The sequence below is a fragment of the Crocuta crocuta genome, unplaced genomic scaffold (genome assembly GCF_008692635.1).
Source record: "Crocuta crocuta isolate KB4526 unplaced genomic scaffold, BGI_CrCroc_1.0 scaffold118, whole genome shotgun sequence".
In the NCBI taxonomy this organism is placed as follows: domain Eukaryota; kingdom Metazoa; phylum Chordata; class Mammalia; order Carnivora; family Hyaenidae; genus Crocuta; species Crocuta crocuta.
In genome coordinates, this window is record NW_027551558.1 from 10,024,529 (window position 1) to 10,047,921 (window position 23,393).

Below are 23,393 nucleotides of genomic sequence, written 5' to 3' on the forward strand. Positions count from 1 at the left end.
TCTTGAATTTAATGACTTGACGGAAACAATATTGATATTTCTGGCAATCAGTTTTATGATCTCTAGTTTTCCGGATGGTCAAGCCACATTCCTACCTCTGTGACTTTACTGAAGGTACACAGGTATTGCTCTGCTTCCTGTAAATGCAAAAGGTAAACACTGTGTCCTCAGGAGTAGTTAGGCAATGCTCCTAGACAGGATTTCAGACATTTGTCTTTCTTACAGGAAGATGCACCATTTTCCAGGCAGAAGTTGGCAACCTTGAGGATTCCTCTTTACACTGGAAGTCTGTGCCTTTGGCTACACTATGAAATATTGACTCTGAATTAGAGGCTTATCATATGCTTATAAAATGGTTTGTGCGGATCACCGATTGGAATGCCTGCCTTTCCAGCAAATTCTCCATTCTGCAGGTGATATATTAGGTCTAGCTTCTTTCCTTCCCTCCCTTTGCCAGTCTTCTTTTTTTTTTTTTTTTTTAAAGCCACGTGTCAAGCACTCACAAACTCCAGGTTAGTCTCCTTTATTATGGAAGGAAGACAATAAAATCATGGCACTTCTCCCAAGAATCATGAAAAAATCATGTGAAAGGTGACCTTCTTAAATCCAACACCTACTTTCCTGGGTACTGTCCACTATCTTTAGAGTTCTGAGTCCAAAAATTTCTGGACGGTGATATTACTCCCCCCCACCAAAAAAAAGAGACAGTGACTCAGTATTTAACCTCCCCCATTTTAATACTCTGTGTTTGGTTTTTTCATCTTTTGATAGAGTATATTTATAGCACTCACTCAACACAATGATACCCAGAGCCCACAGCATCCAAAAGAAAGACATATTAAGATACTGAAAGTTATTCTGCCTTGAACTCAACATCATTAGCCACCAGGGAAATGCAAATCAAAACCAGAATGACATACCATGTCACACCCATAAAGATGGCTATCATCAAAAGCAAAAAAAAAAAAAACAAAAAAAAAACAAAAACAAACAAAAGCAAAAAGAACAAGTGTTGGAGAGGATGTAACAAAAATGGAACTTTTATGCATTGCTCACGGGAGTATAAAAGGGCACTGCCACTGCAGGAAAGTTAAGCATTAGAATTACTATATGATATACACAAAAGAACTGAAATCAGGAACACGGTATTGTACACCAGTGTTCACCGCAGCATTATTCATGATAGCCAAAAAAACCCTAAGTGTTTATCAACAGATGAATGGATACACAAAATGTCATATATACATACAACAGAATATCATTCAGCCTTTAAAAGGAACAAAATTATGGCACAGGCTACAACATAGATGAAGCTTGAAAACACCACACTAAATGAAATAACCCAGATACAAAAAGACAGAAATTCTCTAATTTCACTTATATGAGGTACCTGCAATAGGCAAATTCATAGAGTCTGGAAAGTACAACAGAGGTTACCAGGGGCAGGGAGTACCTCACCAGTCACTGCAGGGAGGTGAGGAGTGACTCTTTAAACAGATACAGAGCTTCTGTTTAGGGTGACGAAAAAGTTCCGAAAGTGGATACTGGTGATGCACAACACTGCAAATGTACCTCATACCACTGAACTGCATATTGTGAAATGGTTAAAATGATAAATTTTGAAAAAGAGATAAATGAGAGTTTAAACAAAAATAATCACAATGTAGTGTGGGTTTATAACACACATAAATTGTAACACAAGCACAAAGATTGAGGGGAGCGAAAAGCAAGTGTATACCCTTCGGTTCTTATGGACTGTGATGCTAAAGATATATGCTAAAACCCCTAAAGCTATCACTTAAATAAGAAAACAAAGAATTAGGGCTAAAAAGCCAACAAAAGAGATAAAAAGTAGTTTATTAAAACCTACTTGGAATTATAATTAAGTCAATGAAAATAAATGGCAAAAGCACTTACTGCCCAGACTGGTGATGTAAAGCCTAGAATTGCAGCCTTAGCTCCATCGGCAACATACGGAATAATATTTTCTCCCAGGCGTGTATCTCTGAACAAGGCTCTAAGGATATTTAAAGCATGAACCTAGAATAAAAAGCTAAAAATTAGTTGTGGGTTAAAGACCATGGTAATTCTAAATCTGTACACTCTGAATAACAAACCTCAAAATAAAAAAATTACTGAATTTAAAATCTTATAGATCATAATCTATCTGATCACAGTGGAAATAAGTAAAAAACTGATTTCTTTAAATACTTTTAAAACCGATACTTTAAAAAAGAGTGGTCAAAAAATTTTTTTTAACATTTAGGGCTGACCAGTAACCACATCAACATTTGTGAGATGCACTGTAAGTGGAACTTTAAAAAAATGTATGCCTTACATGCCATAAAGAAAAAAAAAAGACAAAAATGAATATGTTAGCTGTCCAGTTAAGATGACATAGAGCAATAAGTTCAAAAGAGAAAGAAAAGTTAAAAGCAGAAAAGTTTGAAAAAAGCAATGACATAACTAAGACCATTAACAAAACCTAAAGCTGAGTCTTTGAAATCAAAACAAACCTCTGACTAACCAAGAGAGAAAAAATAAGTAGTATCATGAATACCAAAGATACCAGGACTAAAGATACATCAAGAATAAAGCAAAAATACTACTATGAATAATACTACCTTAATCAGCTTGAAAAATTAAGGCAATATAAACAATTTCCCAGGAAATAGAATTTGTCAAAACAAATTCAAGGAGCAACTAGAAAGTGAGATAGATGTTATCATTATCTATCTAGGAAATCAGTAGATAAAAATCCTACCCAAAGACCAAAACAAACAAATCCAAAATAAAAACTACAACAATTAACCAAAAAATAGACACCTATGATTTATAGATGAATTCTACCAGATATTCAAAGAATAGATAATCCCAATTTATATAAACTATTCGGAGAAGAGAAGACTCCCAAATTTATTTTATCAGTCTAGCACAGCCTGGCTATAAAAGTAAGGTAAGGACAACTACTTTGGGAAAATGGTAATTTCTACTAAAGCTTCGTATACAGTATACCCCAAAAACCACTCATAGGTATCTACTGAAAAGAAATATATGTTCACCATTAGGCAGGTACAGGAATGTTCTTAAATATTCTATTCTTAATAACCCAAAATAAAAACCAACCCAAATGTTCATCAGAAGAATGAATAAATTATATAATATCATCTAGCAATGAAAACAAATCAATTACAATTTGGAATGATACAATAAACATAATGTTGGTCAAAAGAAGCCACATCAAAAGAGTACACAATGGCATGGTTTCATTTATTTAAAGTTTTTAAAAAAACAGGTAGAACTAAAACTAAGGTGTTAAAATTAGGCTAGCAGTTACCCTTGGGGAAAAGGTACTGATAAGAAGGGAGCATGAGAGGTCTTTGAGGTGTTAAAATGTTCTGTCTCTTGCTAGTTACACAAGTATGTTCACCTCGTGAAACTTTATTGCAGTACAGGTATGATTTGTATATGTCTTTGTATATGTTATAATTCAATAACAAACTTTACATAAAAAATAAGGACAGGTACAGCAAGCATGAAAAAGAAAAACCACAGCCAAACTCATGAATCCAGTGAAAATATGCAAAAACTATTTTTAAAAAATCTAGCAATGTGTAAAAGCAATTCACCATGTCAAAGTTGTGGGTTAGGACTCTGTATGCAAAGATGGCACTGTAACAAAAATCAGTATATTCATGATTATTTGCAAATTCAGGAAGAAAACATTTATCTCAAAAGACACATGAAAGCATTCAAGGAAATAGGATTCCCTTAATGAGCTATATGACAGGTTTAAACCTGCAGCAAATATCAGAAACCACATAGGGATAACTGCTATTTCTATGGCTATACAAATCATACTATAAGTTCCAGCCAGCAGAATAAGGAAAATACTTCATGAATAAGAATTAGAAAGGTAAAACAAATTTAGCAGTATTTACTGAGGATATGATTATCCCTAAAGAAAATCCAAAAGAATTTATAGACAAGTCATTAGTTGCAGTATAGCAATTGTTGACATGACTTCTTTTTTTAATATTTAAATCTTCCAGTCCATGAGCATGGCCTGGTTTCTCCATGTATTCAGATCTTTCTCTATGTCTTTCATTGTTTTTTAAAAAAATTTTTTTATGTTTATGTATTTTTGAGAGACAGAGAGGCAGAGTGAGAGCAGGAATGGGGCAGAAAGAGGGAGACACAGAATCTGAAGCAGGCTCCAGGCTCTGAGCTGTCAGCAAAGAGCCTGACTCAGGGCTAGAATCCATGAACGGCAAGATCATGACATGAGCCGAAGTCAGACGCTTAACAGACTGAGCCACCCACACACCCCTAAAAAGATAGTAATTAAAATAGTGACTTTGGCTCAGGGATAATATAACATACCAATAAAACAGAGCACACAGACAGACATGCATATCAAAAAAACAGCACCTCAGAGATAGAAGGGTCCTATAAATCAAGGGGAAAGGATTATACTGTATCAAAAACACTTGTATATTAATTATCCAAATGGAAGATAATAAAATTATTTTCTTGTTTTACACACAGACAAAAACAAATTACAGGTAGTGTAAAGGCAGAAATATGAGAAATAAAACTAAAACTTTAAGAATATATATAAAATATTGTTCTGGCCTTGGGGTATTTATTAAACAAGATCCAAATGTACACACCATAAAAGAAAAAGCTGACATATTCCATTTTATTAAAATTTAAAACTTCCATGCAATAATAGAGACCATAAGCAAAGTGAAAAGAGAAGCCACAGATTGGGAGAAGATGTGTGTAACTCAACCAAAAAAGAATTTTTATCAGGAAAATTATTTTAAAACAACAAAAAACACAACTCCTGAAAGACAAAGACAAATAACCAAGTTAAAGATAGCCCAAAAGCCTTCTCATGTTCATGGATCTGAATCCCGCTGTCATCATGGAGCCTTGGGATTGATTCTCTCCCTGTCTCTCTTCCCCTCGCCCCGTCTCTTAAAATAAATAAACTTTAAAGAAGATGTCAGAGATGAAATTTTTCAATTTTACCAATTTGATAAAACTGACCACTAAAATGCAATCAATGATCTTGAAGCAGAGTAAGACAATAATTATACAACACTCTTTAAAATCAAACTCCTTTAGGGGCACCTGGGTGTCTCAGTTGGTTAAGCATCCAACTTTGGCCCAGGTCATGATCTCACAGTTCATGGGTTCAAGCCCCGCATCGGGCTCTGTGCTGACAGCTCACAGCCTGGAGCCTGCTTTGGATTCTGTGTGTGTCTCTCTCTCTCTCCGCCCCTCCCCTGATCACACTGTCTCTCTCTGTTACTCAAAAATAAATAAATGTTTAAAAGATTTTTTTAAATCAAACTCCATTATTTTTAGATGTTCTCATTTAAGAAATGGCACTTTTTAAAAGGAACAGTCTAGTAGGAGCACCTGAGTGGCTCAGTCAGTTGAGCGGCCATCTCCTGGTTTCAGCTCAGGTCATGATCTCACAGTTCGTGAGGTAGAGGCCAGCATCAGACTCTGCGCTCACAGCATGGAGCCTACTTCAGATCCTTCGTCTCCTTCTCTCTGCCCCTCGCCCACTCGTGCTTGCTCTCTCTTGCTCTCTCTCTCAAAAATAAATGTTTAAGATACAAAAAAATAAAATAGGAAATAAAAGTAATAGTCTAGAAAAATGGAACCAATTATATTTGTCACATTTTGCTGGGAAAAAATGTAAAACTGATCATTTAGGAAAAGCGACGAGTAATGCTTTAAAAGTTTTAGAGAAATAAAGAAATAAAGGTATTTCACGTCTTACACTCACAGGCTAGAATGTGCCATATGCTAATAAACTCCATCCTTTTCCACCAGTCACTCTGGCCCGTGGGCTTCCCTTTAGCACCTCCCACAGGCTCTGTACTTGTACACAGGGACTGTACTTGACTGCACGCATCAGCTCCTCTGCTCCCTAACCTAGCCTGGGCCCCCTACAGTTGGGCAGGAAAGTCCTACTGTAAAAGCATTTACTGAGAAAGCCTGGAGAAGACCTACTTGAAAGTATTTACTATCATAGAGTGGAGCCGAGCTTCAAGGAATACTTACCCCAAATTCATACACACACACCTACACATACATACACATACACACACTCTCTCTCTCTCTGTGTCGCTCTCTCTCTTTCTAATCCCAGCTGCAGCATTGACTGAAAGGGACCAAATATTAGCTAAAATAAGTATAGACCAAAAGTTAGACACTTCATTATAGGGAAAGATGAGCTACTGAATTACAAAATGTTTATCAACTCAAAGAAGCACACACGGAATCTGAAAGTGACAGCACATTCATTCAAAAAATTTTAAGTGCGAGAGTAGCCTCATAAAATACCTTATCTAAGTTGAATGTTTTTACCAGAGTTTAAAGATACACCCATTTGCTTAACTAAAGCAATGGTTTATTTTGTGGACAGGAAAGGCCAACAAAACAAAACAAAAGCATCCAGAGCGAGCTTCGAATATCTACCCTGTTTTCAAGAATTCTAGATCTATAGCAAATACTTTTTCTTCTTCTCTTTTTCTTTCTTTCTTTCTTTCTTTTTTTTTAGCAGATACTTTCATTTTTTATTTTTTTGGTACAGCAAAGATTTAAAATCACTGCCTTCCTAGCAGGCTTTGTGTATTTCCATCATTACCTGGGGGACTGTGCTCTGTGAGTCATCTGTAGACCCAGCCAAGGAGATTAACTCTTTCATTGTTATTTTCAACAAATCCATTTTGCCTTTCTTAGGTTCAGATGCCAATAGTGCCTGTGGAAAAATAAGACAAAAATTAACTGGGCTTCTTATTTTACAAATACCTATTTCTACTTCCAAAATCAATCCCCAAATGCAAAATCCCCCTATAAAAACATGTGGTATCAAGAGAGTTAAGTAAGCCATGTGGCCTTGGGCAAGTAGTTCAACTTCTCCATCCCTCAGATTCTTCATCTGTAAAGTAAAGCGATGGTGATATCATGGCATCTTTAAGGTCATTTCCAGTTTGCTTGTTAACTATATAATTCTAAGAGGTTGAAAGAATGGTTCTTACTGAGAACTCTCCTCGGACCATAACTATGTGACAGGTCTCAGAGACAGTAAGCAAGTCAGTTTTGGTTTTTTTGTTTTTTGTTTTAATTTGAGAGAGAGAGAGAGAGAGAGCGCGTGCGCGCACGAGCGGGGAAGAGGGGTAGAGGAGAGAGAGAACCTAAGGCAGGCTCCACTTTCAGTGTGGAGGCTGATGCAGGGCTCGAACCCATGAACTGCAAGATCATGACCTGAGTGAAACCAAAAGTCCAGATGCTCAACCGACTGAGCCCCCCAGGAGCCCCAGCAAGGCAGTTTTTGTAACAAATTTACCAAGAAGAAAATTCTCTTTACTTAAAACAACAACAACAACAACCAAAAAACCCCGTGGATTAAATTTCTGACAAGGATTTAGAAACTCCCTGGAGACTGATTATTTAATTCTTTACCAAAGAGTCTCTACCTGAAGGACTATCAAATTGTAGCACTGGAAACTTCACGGAGCAAAAGGAAATAGTACAAACTCCAAAGGGGTCCTATATTTGAATTTGCAAGAGCTGCTAAGTTACTTTGTGTCTAACATCTTGCCAATATACAATAAACATAAAAATAGGATATCAAACCACCTGAGTTAATAAAAAGGAATGAAGTACTGATATATGCTACAACAGGGATGGATTTTGAAAACATGCTAACTGAAAGAAGCCAAAGAGACATAAAGGTCACAGTATATGATTCCATTTATATGAAAGATCCAGAAAGGGCAATCTGTGGACACAGAAAATATAGACTAGTGGTTGTGGAGAGCTAGAGGCAGCAGTGCTTATTTCATTTGTGCCTAGGCAGTAGCTTCCCAGAGTGCAAGTTTCAAGCTATTCAGCTTCTTTGGAAGCTTCTAAAATGCGTAAAAGAAGTAAACACATCCAAAACAGGTAGGTTTAAAAGACAAATTTATCGGAGCACCTAGGTGGCTCAGTCCGTTGAGCATCTGGCTCTTGATTTTGGCTCGGGTCACAATTTCACACTTCGTGAGTTCGAGCCGCATATTGGGCTCTGCGCTGACAGAGCAGACCATTCTTGGAAGTCTCTCTCTCCCTCTCTCTATGCTCACGCCTTCTCTCTTGTTCTTTCTCTCTCTCTCTGTCTCAAAATAAATTAAAAAACTTAAAAAAAGACAAATTTATGATAGTATATTTATGCTATTTATGCTCATAAAACATATACACTATTTTTCTAATGACCACTCAAAACATTTTTTTTTTAATTTATTTATTTCTGAGAGAGAGAGAGACAGCGTGAGCAGGGGAGAGTCAGAGAGAGAGGGAGACACAGAATCGGAAACAGGCTCCAGGCTCTGAGCTAGCTGTCAGCACAGAGCCCGACACGGGGCTCGAACCCACAAACCGTGAGATCATGACCTGAGTCAAAGTCGGACGCTTAACCGACTGAGCCACGCAGGCGCCACTCAAAACATTTTTATATCTGTCTGCACAAAAAATAAGGTAAGTTATGCTAAGAAGAATGGGGGCCTCTCTGAGCAGATTTTTCTAATAATTTAGATTTTACTCAACATTAATAAGAAAGCTACATGCAATTACTGAAATGTCTCCTTGGAGCGTGGCTTTTCCCCCCCAAGAGTTGTCTGCATAGTTATGATTCTCTCCCCAAGGATGGGCTACGAAAGGACATGTCCTGGGGCGTGTGGGAGGCTCAGTCAGTTAAGCATCTGACTTTAGCTCAGGTCACGACCTCACGGTTCGTGAGCTCGAGCCCCGCATCAGGCTCTGGGTGGACAGCTCAGAGGCTGGAGCCTGCTTTGGATTCTGTGTTTCCTTTTCTCTCTGCCCTCCCCTGCCTGCACTCTATCTCTCTCTCCCAAAAATAAATAAACATTAAAAATTTTTAAAGAAAGAAAGAAAGAAAGAAAGAGGAAAAGAAAGAAAGAATGCGTCCTGACTGCCCTGCCAGTATGACCAATATCTAGTACTAGATGGGAGCCAGAGGTGGAAAACGCATACTGCACAAATGTGCAACCAGACTTTGCACGATCTTAACACCTGACCTCAAAGGATGCAAAGACACACTAGCTCCAAATGAATTACAGGCAGGAGATGAACCAAACTGATGCAGAATGGCCCAGACCAGAGAGGAGTTCATTTCGGTGCTCTCTGCGTCACATCAGTGACCTCTGCCAGCTGGTGTCCACTGTCATCACAAAATGAGGACCGTGAAAATTTGAAGAATAAGAAAGGGAAGGGAAACTCTGTTGCACTTCATTTCCATTGCTTTTATTATACCACCACCATTCCTGGACTGTATCTTACTAAACACTAAACAAAGACTTTCCAGGTCAGGGTCTGATTTAATACCGTGAGGACTTTGGTTTTTCTTCGTTGAATTCATGAGGGTGATAACCTCTTAATTTCAACACTGTGGAAATAAAACATTTTCCTATCAACGAGCAATATCTGGAGGTGGTGACATGCAGCCGCCTTTGAGGTATAATGGTAAGTGAAAAAAAGCACGGGCAAAACAGTGTGTATGATATGCTTTCTTCTGTGCAAATAAAAAGAAAACACACTCCCACACGCCCATTCTCACAGGCAGAGTCGTTCAGGATTCAGGCTGCCCGAGCTCTGAGTCTTAGTCCTGCTCACACTACCTTTGGGGTTTTTGGAAGTCACTTAACTTTCCCAAGCCTCAGTTTCCTCATCTCTAGTATACGGGTGATAAAAGGATATATCTCATAGGGCACGAGGAAAGATTAAATAAGCTAATGTATGTCAAATAACCATCTATGAGTGTTGGCTACGATTAGGATTCAAATTATTTTATGCATGGACATTTTATGGGCATGTTCAAAAGAAACTGCTAATTCTCGTTGCTTTCAGAGAGAGTCTTTAGGGTCTTGAAATAACAGGAAGACTATTTTTTCTAACTCAGAAAGAAAAAAGCAACATGCACACTTCCTAGAAGTGAGCCATGAATGTGTCCCGGTGGTGTCTGCCTACCTGACACGCAGGCAGAGATCTATACCGGCCTCTGTCCACACGACAAGGCTGACCTTGGAGAGAGAGGGTTTGTTCCAAGAACAGATCTGTCATGGGAACACTCTGTCCAGACATACAACAAAGCCATGTACATAAAAGACAGAGCTATCCCTTATGCAATATGCTCCCTCCCGTGTCAAGGGGATTGTCAAAAGAGAAATAAAACAAATTATCAAGAGACAAACAAACAGCTCTGTCCCGTAGATAAGTACCTGTATGTAGAAAGGAATCCCAGCGCTGCGCCTCGTAGCACAGAGTTTAGATGAAGGATCACTGCATTTAATTTCCTCTAAAACGTTCCATAGCCAGCGTTCTGGTAGCTTTTGCAGACTCACATCGGGGCACCTAAAAGGCACAGATAATGATAGCAAACGTTTGCAAGAATCGGGTACCAAAAGATAAAAGTACAAACTATTAATGCATCAACATTGTTAGAAAAGAATAAATACCCTTACGTTTGGAAGGAGGAAAACTAAAAATTGTCTCCCTTTCTGCTTTTCACTTTCCTTCCTCTTTATGATGGGGCTTAAGCTGGGTCTGAAGCTATTAACGATTCCATTTCTTACAAAAGCATATAAAGCATGTGTCTTGTCTGCAAAATGAGCTTAATACCGTGGCTTATAAGTATCACAGTCAAAATGTGAAGGTTACTGAAGCTCTTACATAAGGTCACCTATACTGCAAAACTCAAGATTTCCAACAAAGAGAAGGTAACTTCATTACAACTTATGGTCAGCCTTTACAGAGATTATTTATATTCACAGAAAACACATTGTAAGGTACATTTTAATAATCATTTTCATGTCTCTCAAAAGGTGGCCTCCCATAAAATTTTCAACCAAATCCTGTGGAGAATTAATAAAGCCAGTTAGTATAAAAATTCTTAGATTATTTAGACTTTGCTGTTGGTGGGATTCTGCTCTATTATATGAAGTTATTCTGGAGTGCTTAAGACCATTTAATTTTTAAAAAATTTTTAACCTTATGCCTTACCAGATTATATAACATTATCCTAAGAAATAGCAATATTCAGTGGTAGAGAGACAATTATTTTAGGAGGATCATAACTGGATTTGACTAAAATAAATATGTGAAAATAAAGAGATGAAGTCCAAAGAAAAAATACTCTTTTTTAAATTGAGGAAAACATTCTGTAGAAAGATTTTTTTTAATGTTTATGTATTTTTGAGAGAGAGAGACAGAGAGCAAGCAGGGGAGGGGCAGAGAGAAGGACACAGGACCTGAATCAGGCTCCAGGCTCTGAGCTGTCAGCACAGAGCCCAATGCGGAGCTCAAACCCATAGACCAGGAGATCATGACCTGAGCCGAAGTCAGACACTTAACTGACTAAGCTACCTGGGCATCCCGACAACTTCAGTTTCTAATTAAATATTCCAAATAGCAACTCAAATTTAGTTGTTTGTGTCTTGCATAAAGCAAAAAATATACAAATAATACTACTCTATATGGCGCCTGGGTGGCTCAGTCAGTTAAGCATCAGACTTTGGCTCAGGTCATGATCTCACGGTTCACGAGATTGAGTCCCGTATCAGGCTCTTTGCTGACAGCTCAGAGCCTGAAGCCTGCTTTGGATTCTGTGTCTCCCTCTCTCTCTGCCCCTTCTCTGCTCTCTCTCTCTCTCAAAAATGAATAAACATTAAAAATTTTTTTAAAAACAATACTACTCTAAAATTCTTTTTTTTAAAATTTTTAAATGTTTTACTTATTTCTGAGAGAGAAAGAGAGACAGCATAAGCAGGGGAGGGTCAGGGAGAGATGGAGACACAGAATCGGAAGCAGGTCTAGGCTCTGAGCTATCTGTTAGCACAGAGCCCGATGCGGGGCTCAAACTCACAAACCATAAGATCATGACCTGAGCCGAAGTCGTACGCTTAGCCAACTGAGCCACCCAGGCGCCCCCAAAAAATACTACTTTAAAGGAGACATTTTTAGAAGTTTGACAGGGGCCTAAAAATATTATTTCGGCCATAGGGGCAGCTGGGTGTCTCAGTCTGTTGAGTGTCCAGCTCTTGATTTCAGCTCAGTTCATGGTCTCACAGCTGGGGAGATCAAATGCCCACATCTGGCTCTGCACTAACAGCACTAAGCCTGCTTGGGATTCTCTCTCCCCATCTCCCTCTCTGTCTCTCTCCTGCTCGCGTGCATATAAACACGCATGTTCTGTCTCTCTCAAGATAAATAACTAAACATTTAAAAATACATTATTTCAGCCATAACCATTATAACCAAATCTCCCTACTGCCAGCAGGCTCTGTGATTTTAAAGGTTTCCTTTTAGCATGGCTTAAAAAATTCACCCCACCCCTGCTTCTTCCCACTCACCCCCTCAGCCACCTACAATCTGAACTACGAGATTAAAAGAGATCCAAAGGCATAACAACCAAATGCAAAGTGTGAACCTTGGTTAGATGCCCGCTTGCACAAAACAAATGTAAAAGAGATATCTTCAAATAACAGAGGAAATTTATATGTACTGGGTATTATAGGACACCTAAGAATTATTTATAGGATGTGTCAATGGCATTATGCACATGGAAGAAAGTGTCCATATTGTCTAGAGTTGCATAGAAAAGTGCATAGAAGTGGAAATAATAAATCAGAAATGTACTTGATAACAGTTCAGCAAGCCATCACTGAAGGGAGGGACGAAGCAAGTGTGGCAAAACTCTGATAAATGTTGAATCTATCTGGGTGATGGCTAATCGCAGTTCATTTTACTATTCTCTCTACTTTCATATATGTATGTTTGAGATTTTGGTATGTTTTTTATGTTCATATGTTATATATGTTTAAAATTTACATTTGAAACTTCTCATAATAAAAATAACTCATTCATATAAGGCTTGAAGTCTTTCATAATATAAACAGTCCTCCTGCACTTTTATATTTATAGGAATTGAAGTTACTTCCCATCATTGGATTTATATCTCTTAAAACTTAACATAAATGCACGCAGTTCCATGGAATCATTTTCTAGTTTATTATGAACATTGCCAGCTTGGGATAATCCTCACACAGTTGCCCAATCGAAAACTGAAATCCAAAGGGCCCCTGTGAAGGGCTAGTGATACAGTTACAGATTAATGTCTTCTTTTGTTCATTCTTCACTGTTTTTCAAGTATATTTGGATTAAAATACAATGGGTGAGCAGGGAGAAGAAAAAAGGAAAGAAAACCAAAGCAAAAGTCATCTTTCATGAAACAGTCATCCAAAAAAAAATTGAAGTCACAGAGGTGAATAAAGTTAAAACTAATTGATCTAAGATTACATGTGGATTTCACTGACCTACTCTCTTTCCCACCACAGGACGACCGGCCATGCAGGACTGGCGTTAAAAAGTGCTGCAGTCTAAGGTCAAGTCTCCTGAAGGGAATCATTATATAGGAAAAACGAACCACTATATAGGAGAAAAGGAACTGTCAGAGATAAGGCTTTTTTTTCCTATTTCCTTATTTTCCTAGCAAGTGCGCTGAAATACTAGTACAATAAATACTAGTTAAGTAATGCTCCCCACTGTCAGTGAGGTGTGATTGGGTGGCTCCGTCGGTTAAGCATCCAATTTTGGCTCTGGTCATGATCTCACGGTTTGTGACTTTGAGCCCCACGTCGGGCTCTCTACAGAGAGCCTGCTTCAGATCCTCTGTCTCCCTCTTTCTCTCTGTCCCTCCCCCAGCTCATGCACTCACGCATGCTCTCTCTCCCTCTCTCTCAAAAATAAACATTAAAAAAAAAAAAAAAGTGCACCTCTCCTGGGTCCCCCTGACCTGGCACACAGAGGTTCCACCAAAACCAAGCAATCTGAAAAGGCAGGCAGATCTGAGACCAGAACAGGCCACCTCACCATGCATCACCCTTCCTTGTCTGAACTTAAAAGGGCTGGTGACCATAACAAATCTTGATCTAATTCTTTTTCCATCTCGATCAAACATTCCAGTTTGAAAGGTCACCTATGGTCTGGTTCCAACCCTCCTACTTGATTCTAACCTTAAAAATTCTTCCACTCTCCTATATAGACTTTCTGTTCTAGTAAGATTGTGCACTTTGCTGGTTCCCATTCTAACATACACGCTACACACACACACATACACACACACTCCATATTTTCAACTAAGTATTTGCTTATGATCTCAGCACTTATCCCTATTCATACAAATTAGTAAAACTTCCTCCAAATATGACCTTTCTCAAAGCCTCCAGTATATTTCAAGCAACTACTAGGCACAAGGTGTACAAGGGGTCAGTACAGTGCCATGGAAGGGGCAGAGTATGAGCTGGACTCTGAGGATGTGCGGGCAGAATGGTGGAAAGCCCGCACCTAGGGGGTTGAGGAAGTAGGAGACGAGATGACTGAGGAAATACTTGAAGGCCCCAGAGGCAATTCCTTAATTTAGATTCTTGGCTAACGTAACTATAAACAATTAACCGGGCCTATTTATTCCTTCATGTGTTGCAAACTAAGACTAAACACTCCTTGTTAATTTGGGGAATTTGAAAACAAAGATCCGAGAATACTCAAGGAGGTCAAATCTGGGAAAGTGCCGTCCCCAGAGCCCTGCCCAGGAGGAGCCGGGAACCTCCTGCCGAGGAGCCGGGAACCTCCGGAGCTCTGGGAAAAGCTCCGGGCACCAGCTCCTACCAGCAAGTGCGCACGATGCTTGCTCTGGAATTCCCCAGGATCGATCCAGCTTTTCTGCAGAACGCTTCAGCTGTCGGGTCTACAATTTGGACTTTACGCTGGACCCTATTTCTCTGATTCCCTAGCTTCCCAGCTCCCCATTTCTCCCGGGCCAGTCCTGCCCCCACCACCACACCAGAAAATTGGTTCAATCATAGAACTCCGGCCCTTTTTACTAAAATGAAACGTGCTATAATTTTTTTTAAAAAAAAAACGAACTTACACGAAAGCGTTTAAATTATCTTACTGAATAAAAAAATAAAAACAAATTATCATACTGAAAATATATTTGCCTACACTGGGGAAAGAAAAATAAACTTCTACTGAATGCCTGCTACACATCAGATACAACGCTAGACTTTTCACAACAACAGAGTATGATTCCCCCCAACTGACAGGTGAGACGGTATATCACAGTGTTTAGGAGGAAACAGTACGGAGACAAGTTTTTTAGTTTAAATCCTCGCTCTGCCACGTAATAGCTGTGTGATCCACGACGATGTACGAAGCCTCCCCATTTCTCGCTTTCTTCTATAAATGAAAGGTGTTGGGAGGATTAAATGAGTTTGTTTTGGTGAAACATTTAATACATTTGGAACAGGTTGTTTTCTAAAATTATTATCTATTAGTATGAGAAAAGCAAGCTTTAAAGAGTTTCAGTTCAACTGATAGAGATGGAACGGCTGGCTTACGTTTTGACAAGTGACGCCCTCAATACATATTAATAACAACCAAAATATGCAAAGAGAACTCCCAAACCAACTGGGCTCAGAAGCAAGATAATTATCTGGGTAGAACAGGATAGAAATTCGAAGCAGTGAGAGAGCTGATATCAGAGGTCTGGTGGGTTGCAGCTCCAGAAGCAGTAGCGATGGCCAGGAAGTCAGTTCCTGGGGAATAGCTCACCTCACTCCCAGGAAATGGGAAATGGCAGGGGCTTCCTCTCTTTCCCATGAGCTCCAGCAGTAGGAAACCCTGTGGGTCCAGGGAAACCTGGAAACAGGCTGACTACTAGGTTGGCAACAAGATCTGGACCCTTCCCAGTATTACTTTAGGTGGAAGACCCAAAACGTCACTATCTACTCTAGTTCCTCTGATAGAGAGGAATGAGCCAAAGGAGAATAAATGGATAAATGAAAAAGACTCCTAATCATATAGTCAGCAAGTCAAAATTCAAAACACAGACATAAGTTTTATATTAAGAAAAACTACCTTAAAAAAACAATAATTTGAGCATAAGTTCATTCCACATGAAACTTAATTTTATGCAGCAGTCTGACAAAGATCTTAAAAAAATGTTTAGAATACTCAAGGGATAAGAAATAACTTCTGTTTTTAAAAAAAGAGCATGGGGTGCCTGAGTGGCTCAATCAGTTATGCGTCCGACTTCAGCTCAGGTCATGATCTCAGTTCGTGAGTTCGAGCCCCGTGTCAGGCTCTGTGCTGACAGCTCAGAGCCTGGAGCCTACTTCTGATTCTGTGTCTCCCTCTCTCTCTCTGACTCTCCCCCTCTCACGCTCTGTCTCTCTCTCTCTCTTTCTCAAAAATAAACATTAAAAAAAAATTTTTTTTAAGTGGAGGAAAGATAAAGACAATTTGAGACAAATAGTAAGCCAGCCTCCCAGAAACCCTCATGAAAAGAAATTTTCAAGAACATGCCTCTGCAAAGTTAAGTAGACTCAGAGCAGCCTCAATGTGGTATCTGCTAGACATCTCAAACTTAACATACACTAAATAAACTGCTGATCACCCTCTAATATTCTATTCTGCCCATATGTAGTATATAATGTAACATATGATGTAGCATATGAATGATACATCTTAGGACAAATATTTTGGAATCATCCTTTCTCTTAAATATCAAATCCAATCGAGTATCTCTTGTCTGTTCTTCCTTCAAATCACATCCAAATTCAGACCACTCTTTACTATGTCCACTACTCTTCAAGCCATCATCATCGCTTTGTTGAATTATAATCATATGGTAACTTCCTAACTGGTGTCTCTGCTTTGACTATTATAGTCTATTCTCAACACTGCTGTCAAAAAAAAAAATCCTTTTATTTATTTATTTATTTTTTAAAAAATCCTTTTAGAAGAATGCCATAATACTTTTTTTTTTCACGACACCTCCAATGGTTCCGTGTTTTACTCAGAATAAAAGCCAAAGTCCTTACTATATCTTATACTATCCAGTCCTCATTACTGCTCTGATCTTATCTTTGACAAGTTCTTCCCTTATTCCACTCCTGTCACAAATGATTTACCTGCTGTTGCTTGAATACCGACCCCCCAGTCCATGCTTCTCAAGACTTTGGCACCTGACCTTCTCTCTGCCTGGGACAGTCCTTCTCCAGCTATGCTGCTGTTGATTATAGTGCTCACTATGCTTAACAGTATGTTCAAATTTTGAAAGCTAATTTTTAAAACTCAGGTTTAAAAAATAGACAAATTGGGGCGCCTGGGTGGCTTAGTCGGTTAAGTGTCCGACTTTCGCTTAGGTCATGATCTCGCNAAAATGTAGATTGACACTAACGCCCTTGCTTAATAAAAAGGTATTACTTCAAGGTGCCTGTCTTAGATTTTGTTCCACATTTGGCTCAATCTGCTCATGACAGATATTCTACCAACTCTCTATTCTTTGCTTATGTGGATTTCATTCATTCATTTGGAGGGGCGCCTGGGTGGCTCAGTCGGTTAAGCATCCGACTTTGGCTCAGGTCATGATCTCACGGTTCATGGGTTCGAGCCCCGCATCGGGCTCTGTGCTGACAGCCAGCTCAGAGCCTGGAGCCTGTTTCAGATTCTGTGTCTCCCTCTCTCCCTGACCCTCCCCTGCTCATGCTGTCTCTCTCTCTCTCTCTCTCTCTCTCAGAAATAAATAAAACATTAAAAAAAAAAAAAGACCTATCACGTATCAAGTGGTATGCTTGGTACTATGCTGTGCCCTAGGAAGCGGAGAGTAGAATAAGAATTCCAAATTACACATAATTCAGAAAGCAAGTTCCTGTGCTTTGGAGTATATTAACACAGTATACGGGTTTTTAGAAATTTACTTTCCCAGTCATATTTTATTCAGGTTATCCTGCAGATTGATTTCATTCCCTGCACATATACCATCAGAGTGGCGATTAGAATATTTTTCAAACAAACTGAGTGACATGGATGGAAAGCTAGATGGAGAATTAAAATATCCTGCAGAAAAACCACTCAGTGGATAACCTGCTTGTAACTGACTTGACATGAACTATGTCTCACTCATTTGGAAGTATTCCAGTTCTCTTGGACAACTGGGAATATTTATGTCTGTTAATAAACTTTCCAACATTAATTGAATGACTCACCACTGGCCTAAAGAAATTATTTCACCTGTAAACACAAAGCAACTAATTTCACACTTTAAATGCAAAGTACATTTAAATTCAATACATGAAGCAAAATTCCAGAAAATTATCAAGACTCTATTGCCAGGAAACTAATTATGTGTAATCTCAACTGAGTAAAAGTTAAGCCTTTTGCCAATATCTTCATTTCCCAAATAATAATTTATTTACCAAGCTGTTATCACTAAGGGCACAAAAAGGAAGAAATTCCTTTCCTTTTCCCATAAACAGAAACTTTCCCTTTGCCAGGTGTAAGAGCGGCTCTAAATGAAAATTCATTCAACTCCATAGGTTAATGGCCTGAGAAGAGTGAATATCAATAAAAACAAAGCTATTTATTACACTAATTGTTGATAAAATTTTTGCCCCTACAATGGTTCCTTATTTCACTTTCCTTATCTTTCATCTGCTAATAACTCAAATAATTCTGAATAATGCAAAGAAAAAAGGAGTTTGTTTTGGAGATCAAAACCAGAATTTGTCCCCAACCCTGATACAAAGCCCAAGATGTGTGTTTACTCAAGCTCAACATTATCCATCACCACCATCATCATCTGAGGGAAAACAGCTATAAACAATAATTTCAAAAAATAACAAACTCTTAATCTGGCTATTCAGAATAATCCACTTAGAACCTGAGAACAGTGTGTATTACATCAGAGTAAATGATATACAGGACACCAAGTGGGGAATAAATTGGTATTGGTCTGATATCCAAAACAAAGACAAACACTTTGATTCCTACAGACGAAAACAGAAGAAACTGGAAAAACAAACAAATAAAGAGAGGGAGGCTTTCAGGGAAAGTAGAAGGATAATCCGATAAGTTTAGTTGTAAAGCAAACCTCTGGCTGCCTAAAACATAAAAAACCAAGTCAGACTACGGACTTTGAACTAAAGTGGGAGAAGGCTACACCCTTATACTTAGGGCAGCGTAGCCATTAGGTTACGAAGAGAAAAACCATCCACAGCTTTAAAAGAGGTATTTGCTTTCGAACAAATTTTCCATGCACTAACCTAAAATCATCTACTGATGATACTGAACAAGTGGATCTAAGATTCCAAGTACAGGTAAGAAAAGAGTCCAGAGAAAGCTAAAACCAACTTAGATATAGTATACTTTCTGGGAACAAAATCTTTATCTCCGTATACATATTCGTGTAGTTTCTCAAATGTCATCCAGCTCCTCTCCTCCGCGCAACTCCATAACACATATATATATGTACTTTATCTGTTGATGATCTTAAAGCTACTAAGATCCATACATGTGGATGTCTGTTTGTACAATTCTTAAGATACCTTTTATTTTTACATCCATTTGGTTGGAGACTTTCAGAAAAGACAAATCCAGGGGACACAAAATCTAAAGTCCGTATCCTGACTCACAAAGTCCTACATATTTGAACAACCTCATTCAGCTTCATCTTTTACCATTCGTGTTCTTTAAATGCACCAAGGTTTTTTACATTAGCTATTCCCACTGTTTTAAAAAGTTATTCCCTCAGAAAGCTGCTGTTTCTTGTCATTCAGGTCTTGGCTTACATTAGCATTAAGAGGAAAGAGAGAGATGCCTCAGTGGCTCAGTGGGTTAAGGGTCTGACTTCGGCTTGGGTCACGATCTGGGTTCAAGCCCCGTGTCGGGCTCTGTGCTGACAGCTCAGAGCCTGGAGCCTGCTTTGGATCCTGACTCTCTCTCTTTCTCTCTCTCTCTCTCTGCCCCTCCTTCGCTCACACTCTGTCTCTCTCTCGGAAATAAATATTTAAAAAAAGAAAGAGAGATTTTTCCTTACCACCAAACTATCACATCAGATTACATCTTGCTATCTGGTAGTTTCTTATTTTTGCTAAACGCCCTGTAATACATAAACTCCATGACACCAGGGACACACTTTCTGTCCTACCCACTTCTCTGTTCCCAGCACCTATGACAGGGCCTGCCATCCAGTCAGGAGCTCAACAAATACCTGCTGAATAAATGAGCGACCCGTAACTTAGAAATTCTGTTAAGAGTGCCATTCTAAAAAACCAGGTTGACAAAGAAAGAGTGGTATGGTATCTAGAAAAGAATGTATGAACAGAAGTACTTTCCATGGACCAGGGGTGTCACCATTAGAACGAGCAGATGTCATTAATTGTTCTTCCCGCTGCCTGGGACAGCCAGCTCAGTTAAAGGAACTTTTTTCTTAAAGTTTTCATTTATTTTTGAGAGAAAGAGGAGAGAGAGAATATGAGCAGGGGAGGGGAAGAGAGAGGAGACACAGAATCTGCAACAGGCTCCAGGCTCCTGAGCTGTCAGAGCTCGACTCGGGGCTCGAACTCGCGAACCATGAGACAATGACCTGAGCCAAAGTTGGATGCATAACCGACTGAGCCACCCAGGTGCCCCTACAGGAATGTTTCCTTGGTCTTTCGTTTCTGCCTTGTAAATTATGTAGTTTATGTCTCTAATCCCAAAGATTAAGATGCTGGACTGCAAATTCCTCTAAGAACAAAAACCATGTCTTATCCATACTTTTTCTGTGATGCCGATCACAATTTCTTATATATAACAGGTGATTAATAAATTTTGTTAAACTGCTAATCTCTGAAGCAGTACGAATTTCCAAAAATATCTGGATTCTAGTGCCAGCCTGTTCACGAACTAGATCTGTGGCTGTGAACAAATCGCTTGATTTCTTAGTGCATAAGAATAAAAATGACATAATCACAAAATTGCTTTGAAATTCACTGAGATATGATTAACTGGGTTACTATTCCAAATAATGAAAGCAGTGACCCTAAATATTATAAGTACCCAAAGCTCCTGATGAGAATGTCCCCCAAAACACTGAGCCAATCATGGCCTCAGTTCTCTGTTCAGATTCTCACATGTCCCACTTAGTTTTACAGAGTTCAAGGTTTCAAATTGAGACCCTAGTAATTGCCTCTAGGTTCACCGCAGTCCTGGACTACCAAAGCATACTCTCAACAGTCAGAGCGTTTTCTTTTTTTTTTTCTTCTTTTTTTTTCCTTCTTATAAATAGTTTATTGTCAAGTTGGTTTCCATATAACACCCAGTGCTCATCCCCACAAGTGCCCTCCTCCCTGCCCATCACCTCCCCTTCCCTCCCCCCCACATCCATCAGTCCTCAGTTTGTTTCTCAGCATTCAAGAGTCTCTCATGGTTTGCCTCTCTCCCTTTCCCCCACCATTTCCGCCCTTCTTCTCCCCCATGTTCCTCCGTCAAGTTCCTCCCAATCCTCCTATACGTGCAAACATATGATATTTGTCCTTCTCTGCCTGACTTATTTCGCTCAGCATAACACCCTCAAGGTCCATCCATGTTGCTACACATGGCCAGATTTCATTGTTTCTCATTGCCATGTAGTATTCCATGGTATAGATAAACCACATCTTCTTGATCCATTCATCTGTTGATGGACACTTAGGCTCTTTCCATGTTTTAGCTATTGTGGAGAGTGCTGCTATGAACATTGGGGTACATGTGCTCCTATGCATCAGCATTTCAGACAGAGCGTTTTCTAACCCAGCACCTGGCATACAGTAGATGGTCAAGAAACCTTTTATTGAATAACTAAGCAAGGACAACCATGGTTGGTGCCAGGGCCTGCACATTAGCTGTGGCTTCAGTTAGCCAAATAAATGGGGGAGGGGGGGAGACAAACACAAAAAAACAGGGGTAGAAAAGGAGGGCTGGAACTTTAAGGTTTCTCCATGGTGAAGCCACGGTGCCTATAAAGACACTATAGCCCAATCTAGAGCTCTGACTAGTCAATGAACCTTCTGTCTAGTCCTGGCAAGGAAAGATTAGTTTATGAGGAAGTGATTTCAAAACTCCAGAGTGGCTGGTCCTTATGATAATGAAGGAATTGAATGGTAAAAGTGGCACCAGGCAAGGCTCCCAAGAACAATGCGATGACTCTGGCTGTTTGCTCTGGTTCTTCGTCACACAATCCAGAGGTCAGCAAGGAAAAGGGAAAGGCTCCTGAGCGACGCAGTTCTTGCTTCTCTGTGCCATCTCTATGCAGTCACCAAACACAGCCGTGGAGAGCACCAAGCCTTATTTTGGTAGCAAGCGCCTCGCCACAAAGACAGGAGACATCCTCTTTGTCTGAAGGATCATTGTTTTATTTCACTCCCATGTCAGCTTAATACAAAATACACAGTGTCTTTCATCTTGAGTAGGTCATACAGACTGTAACTTTCTTATAAGGGATTCAAGGTTCTTCATAAGAAACTCTTACTAAATGCTATTAATTCACAAAACACTCCAAGGAGATCAGTTTACCATTCTAAAGGAAGTTGACTAAAAACTGATCCAACTTCCCGCAATCTTTCATGCTCCAAATCCCCAGACTTTCCCAACGAGGAACTAACTAGAAATCAGCACTGTGCAATGAGTAGGATGCTCAGAGCTAGAAAGAAGCCTCAGAAAGAGGTACCCTCTCGCCTTATCAGAGAGGACACAGCACTTGTCAGCAAGGCTGGTAGGTAGAACTCAGCTCTAATTCTTACCTCAACATTCTTTCCTCTAAACACTGAGGGAGGGGCGCCTGGGTGGCTCAGTCGGTTGAGCGTCCGACTTCGGCTCAGGTCATGATCTCGCGGTTCGGGAGTTTGAGCCCCACGTCAGGCTCTGTGCTGACACCTTGGAGCCTGGAGCCTGCTTCGGATTTGGTGTCTCCCTCTCTCTCTGCCCTCCCCTGCTCACACTCTCTCTCTCTCAAAAATAAACAAACCTTAAAAAAGCTTTTTGACTGAATTAACACTGAGGGAGATGGTGGTTGAGGGTGTGGGGTGGGAGGAATCAGACCATGCTGATTCTCCTGTTCCACACAGCCAGGAAAAAAGAAAGAAAAAAGAAAAATACTGACAGTTAGGGATGGGGGCGAGGGGAGCAGAGAGGAGTTGTTTTTTTGTTTTTCCTATTAAGTGCTATGGCCTCAATCTGTACCACAGAAATAAACAGGGCAGGCTATAGCTGGTGTTTAGGCCTTTGTGTTGTCTTGAGCAAATCACTGGAGCAAATTATTGTTATAAGCAGATTAGTCCAATTTCTACCCACAAAGCTATCTCACTCACAGTGGATAAGTATTCTAAGATAAGCATAAAACCCACAGACTGAAATCAAATTACATACGCTGTATACTCAACTAATTGGTCATTAGACTATTTTGTGCCAGTAAATCAGGTTCGCTGACTACAAAGTGGCTTTTCCAATGCCTT

General features: G+C 39.5%; 1 protein-coding gene across 2 annotated transcripts in view; it reads right to left on the reverse strand.

Annotated features, from left to right (window-relative positions):
• THADA (THADA armadillo repeat containing) overlaps positions 1–23,393 on the reverse strand; it is a 319,402-nt gene that overhangs the window by 229,321 nt on the left and 66,688 nt on the right. For both annotated transcript variants that reach the window (XM_077749153.1, XM_077749152.1), the window contains exons 23-25: positions 10,302–10,434; positions 6,671–6,784; positions 1,918–2,040 (exon numbers count right to left, since the gene is read on the reverse strand). In XM_077749153.1, the coding sequence (XP_077605279.1) occupies positions 1,918–2,040; positions 6,671–6,784; positions 10,302–10,434 (370 nt within the window). The remainder of the gene's footprint in view (positions 1–1,917; positions 2,041–6,670; positions 6,785–10,301; positions 10,435–23,393) is intronic.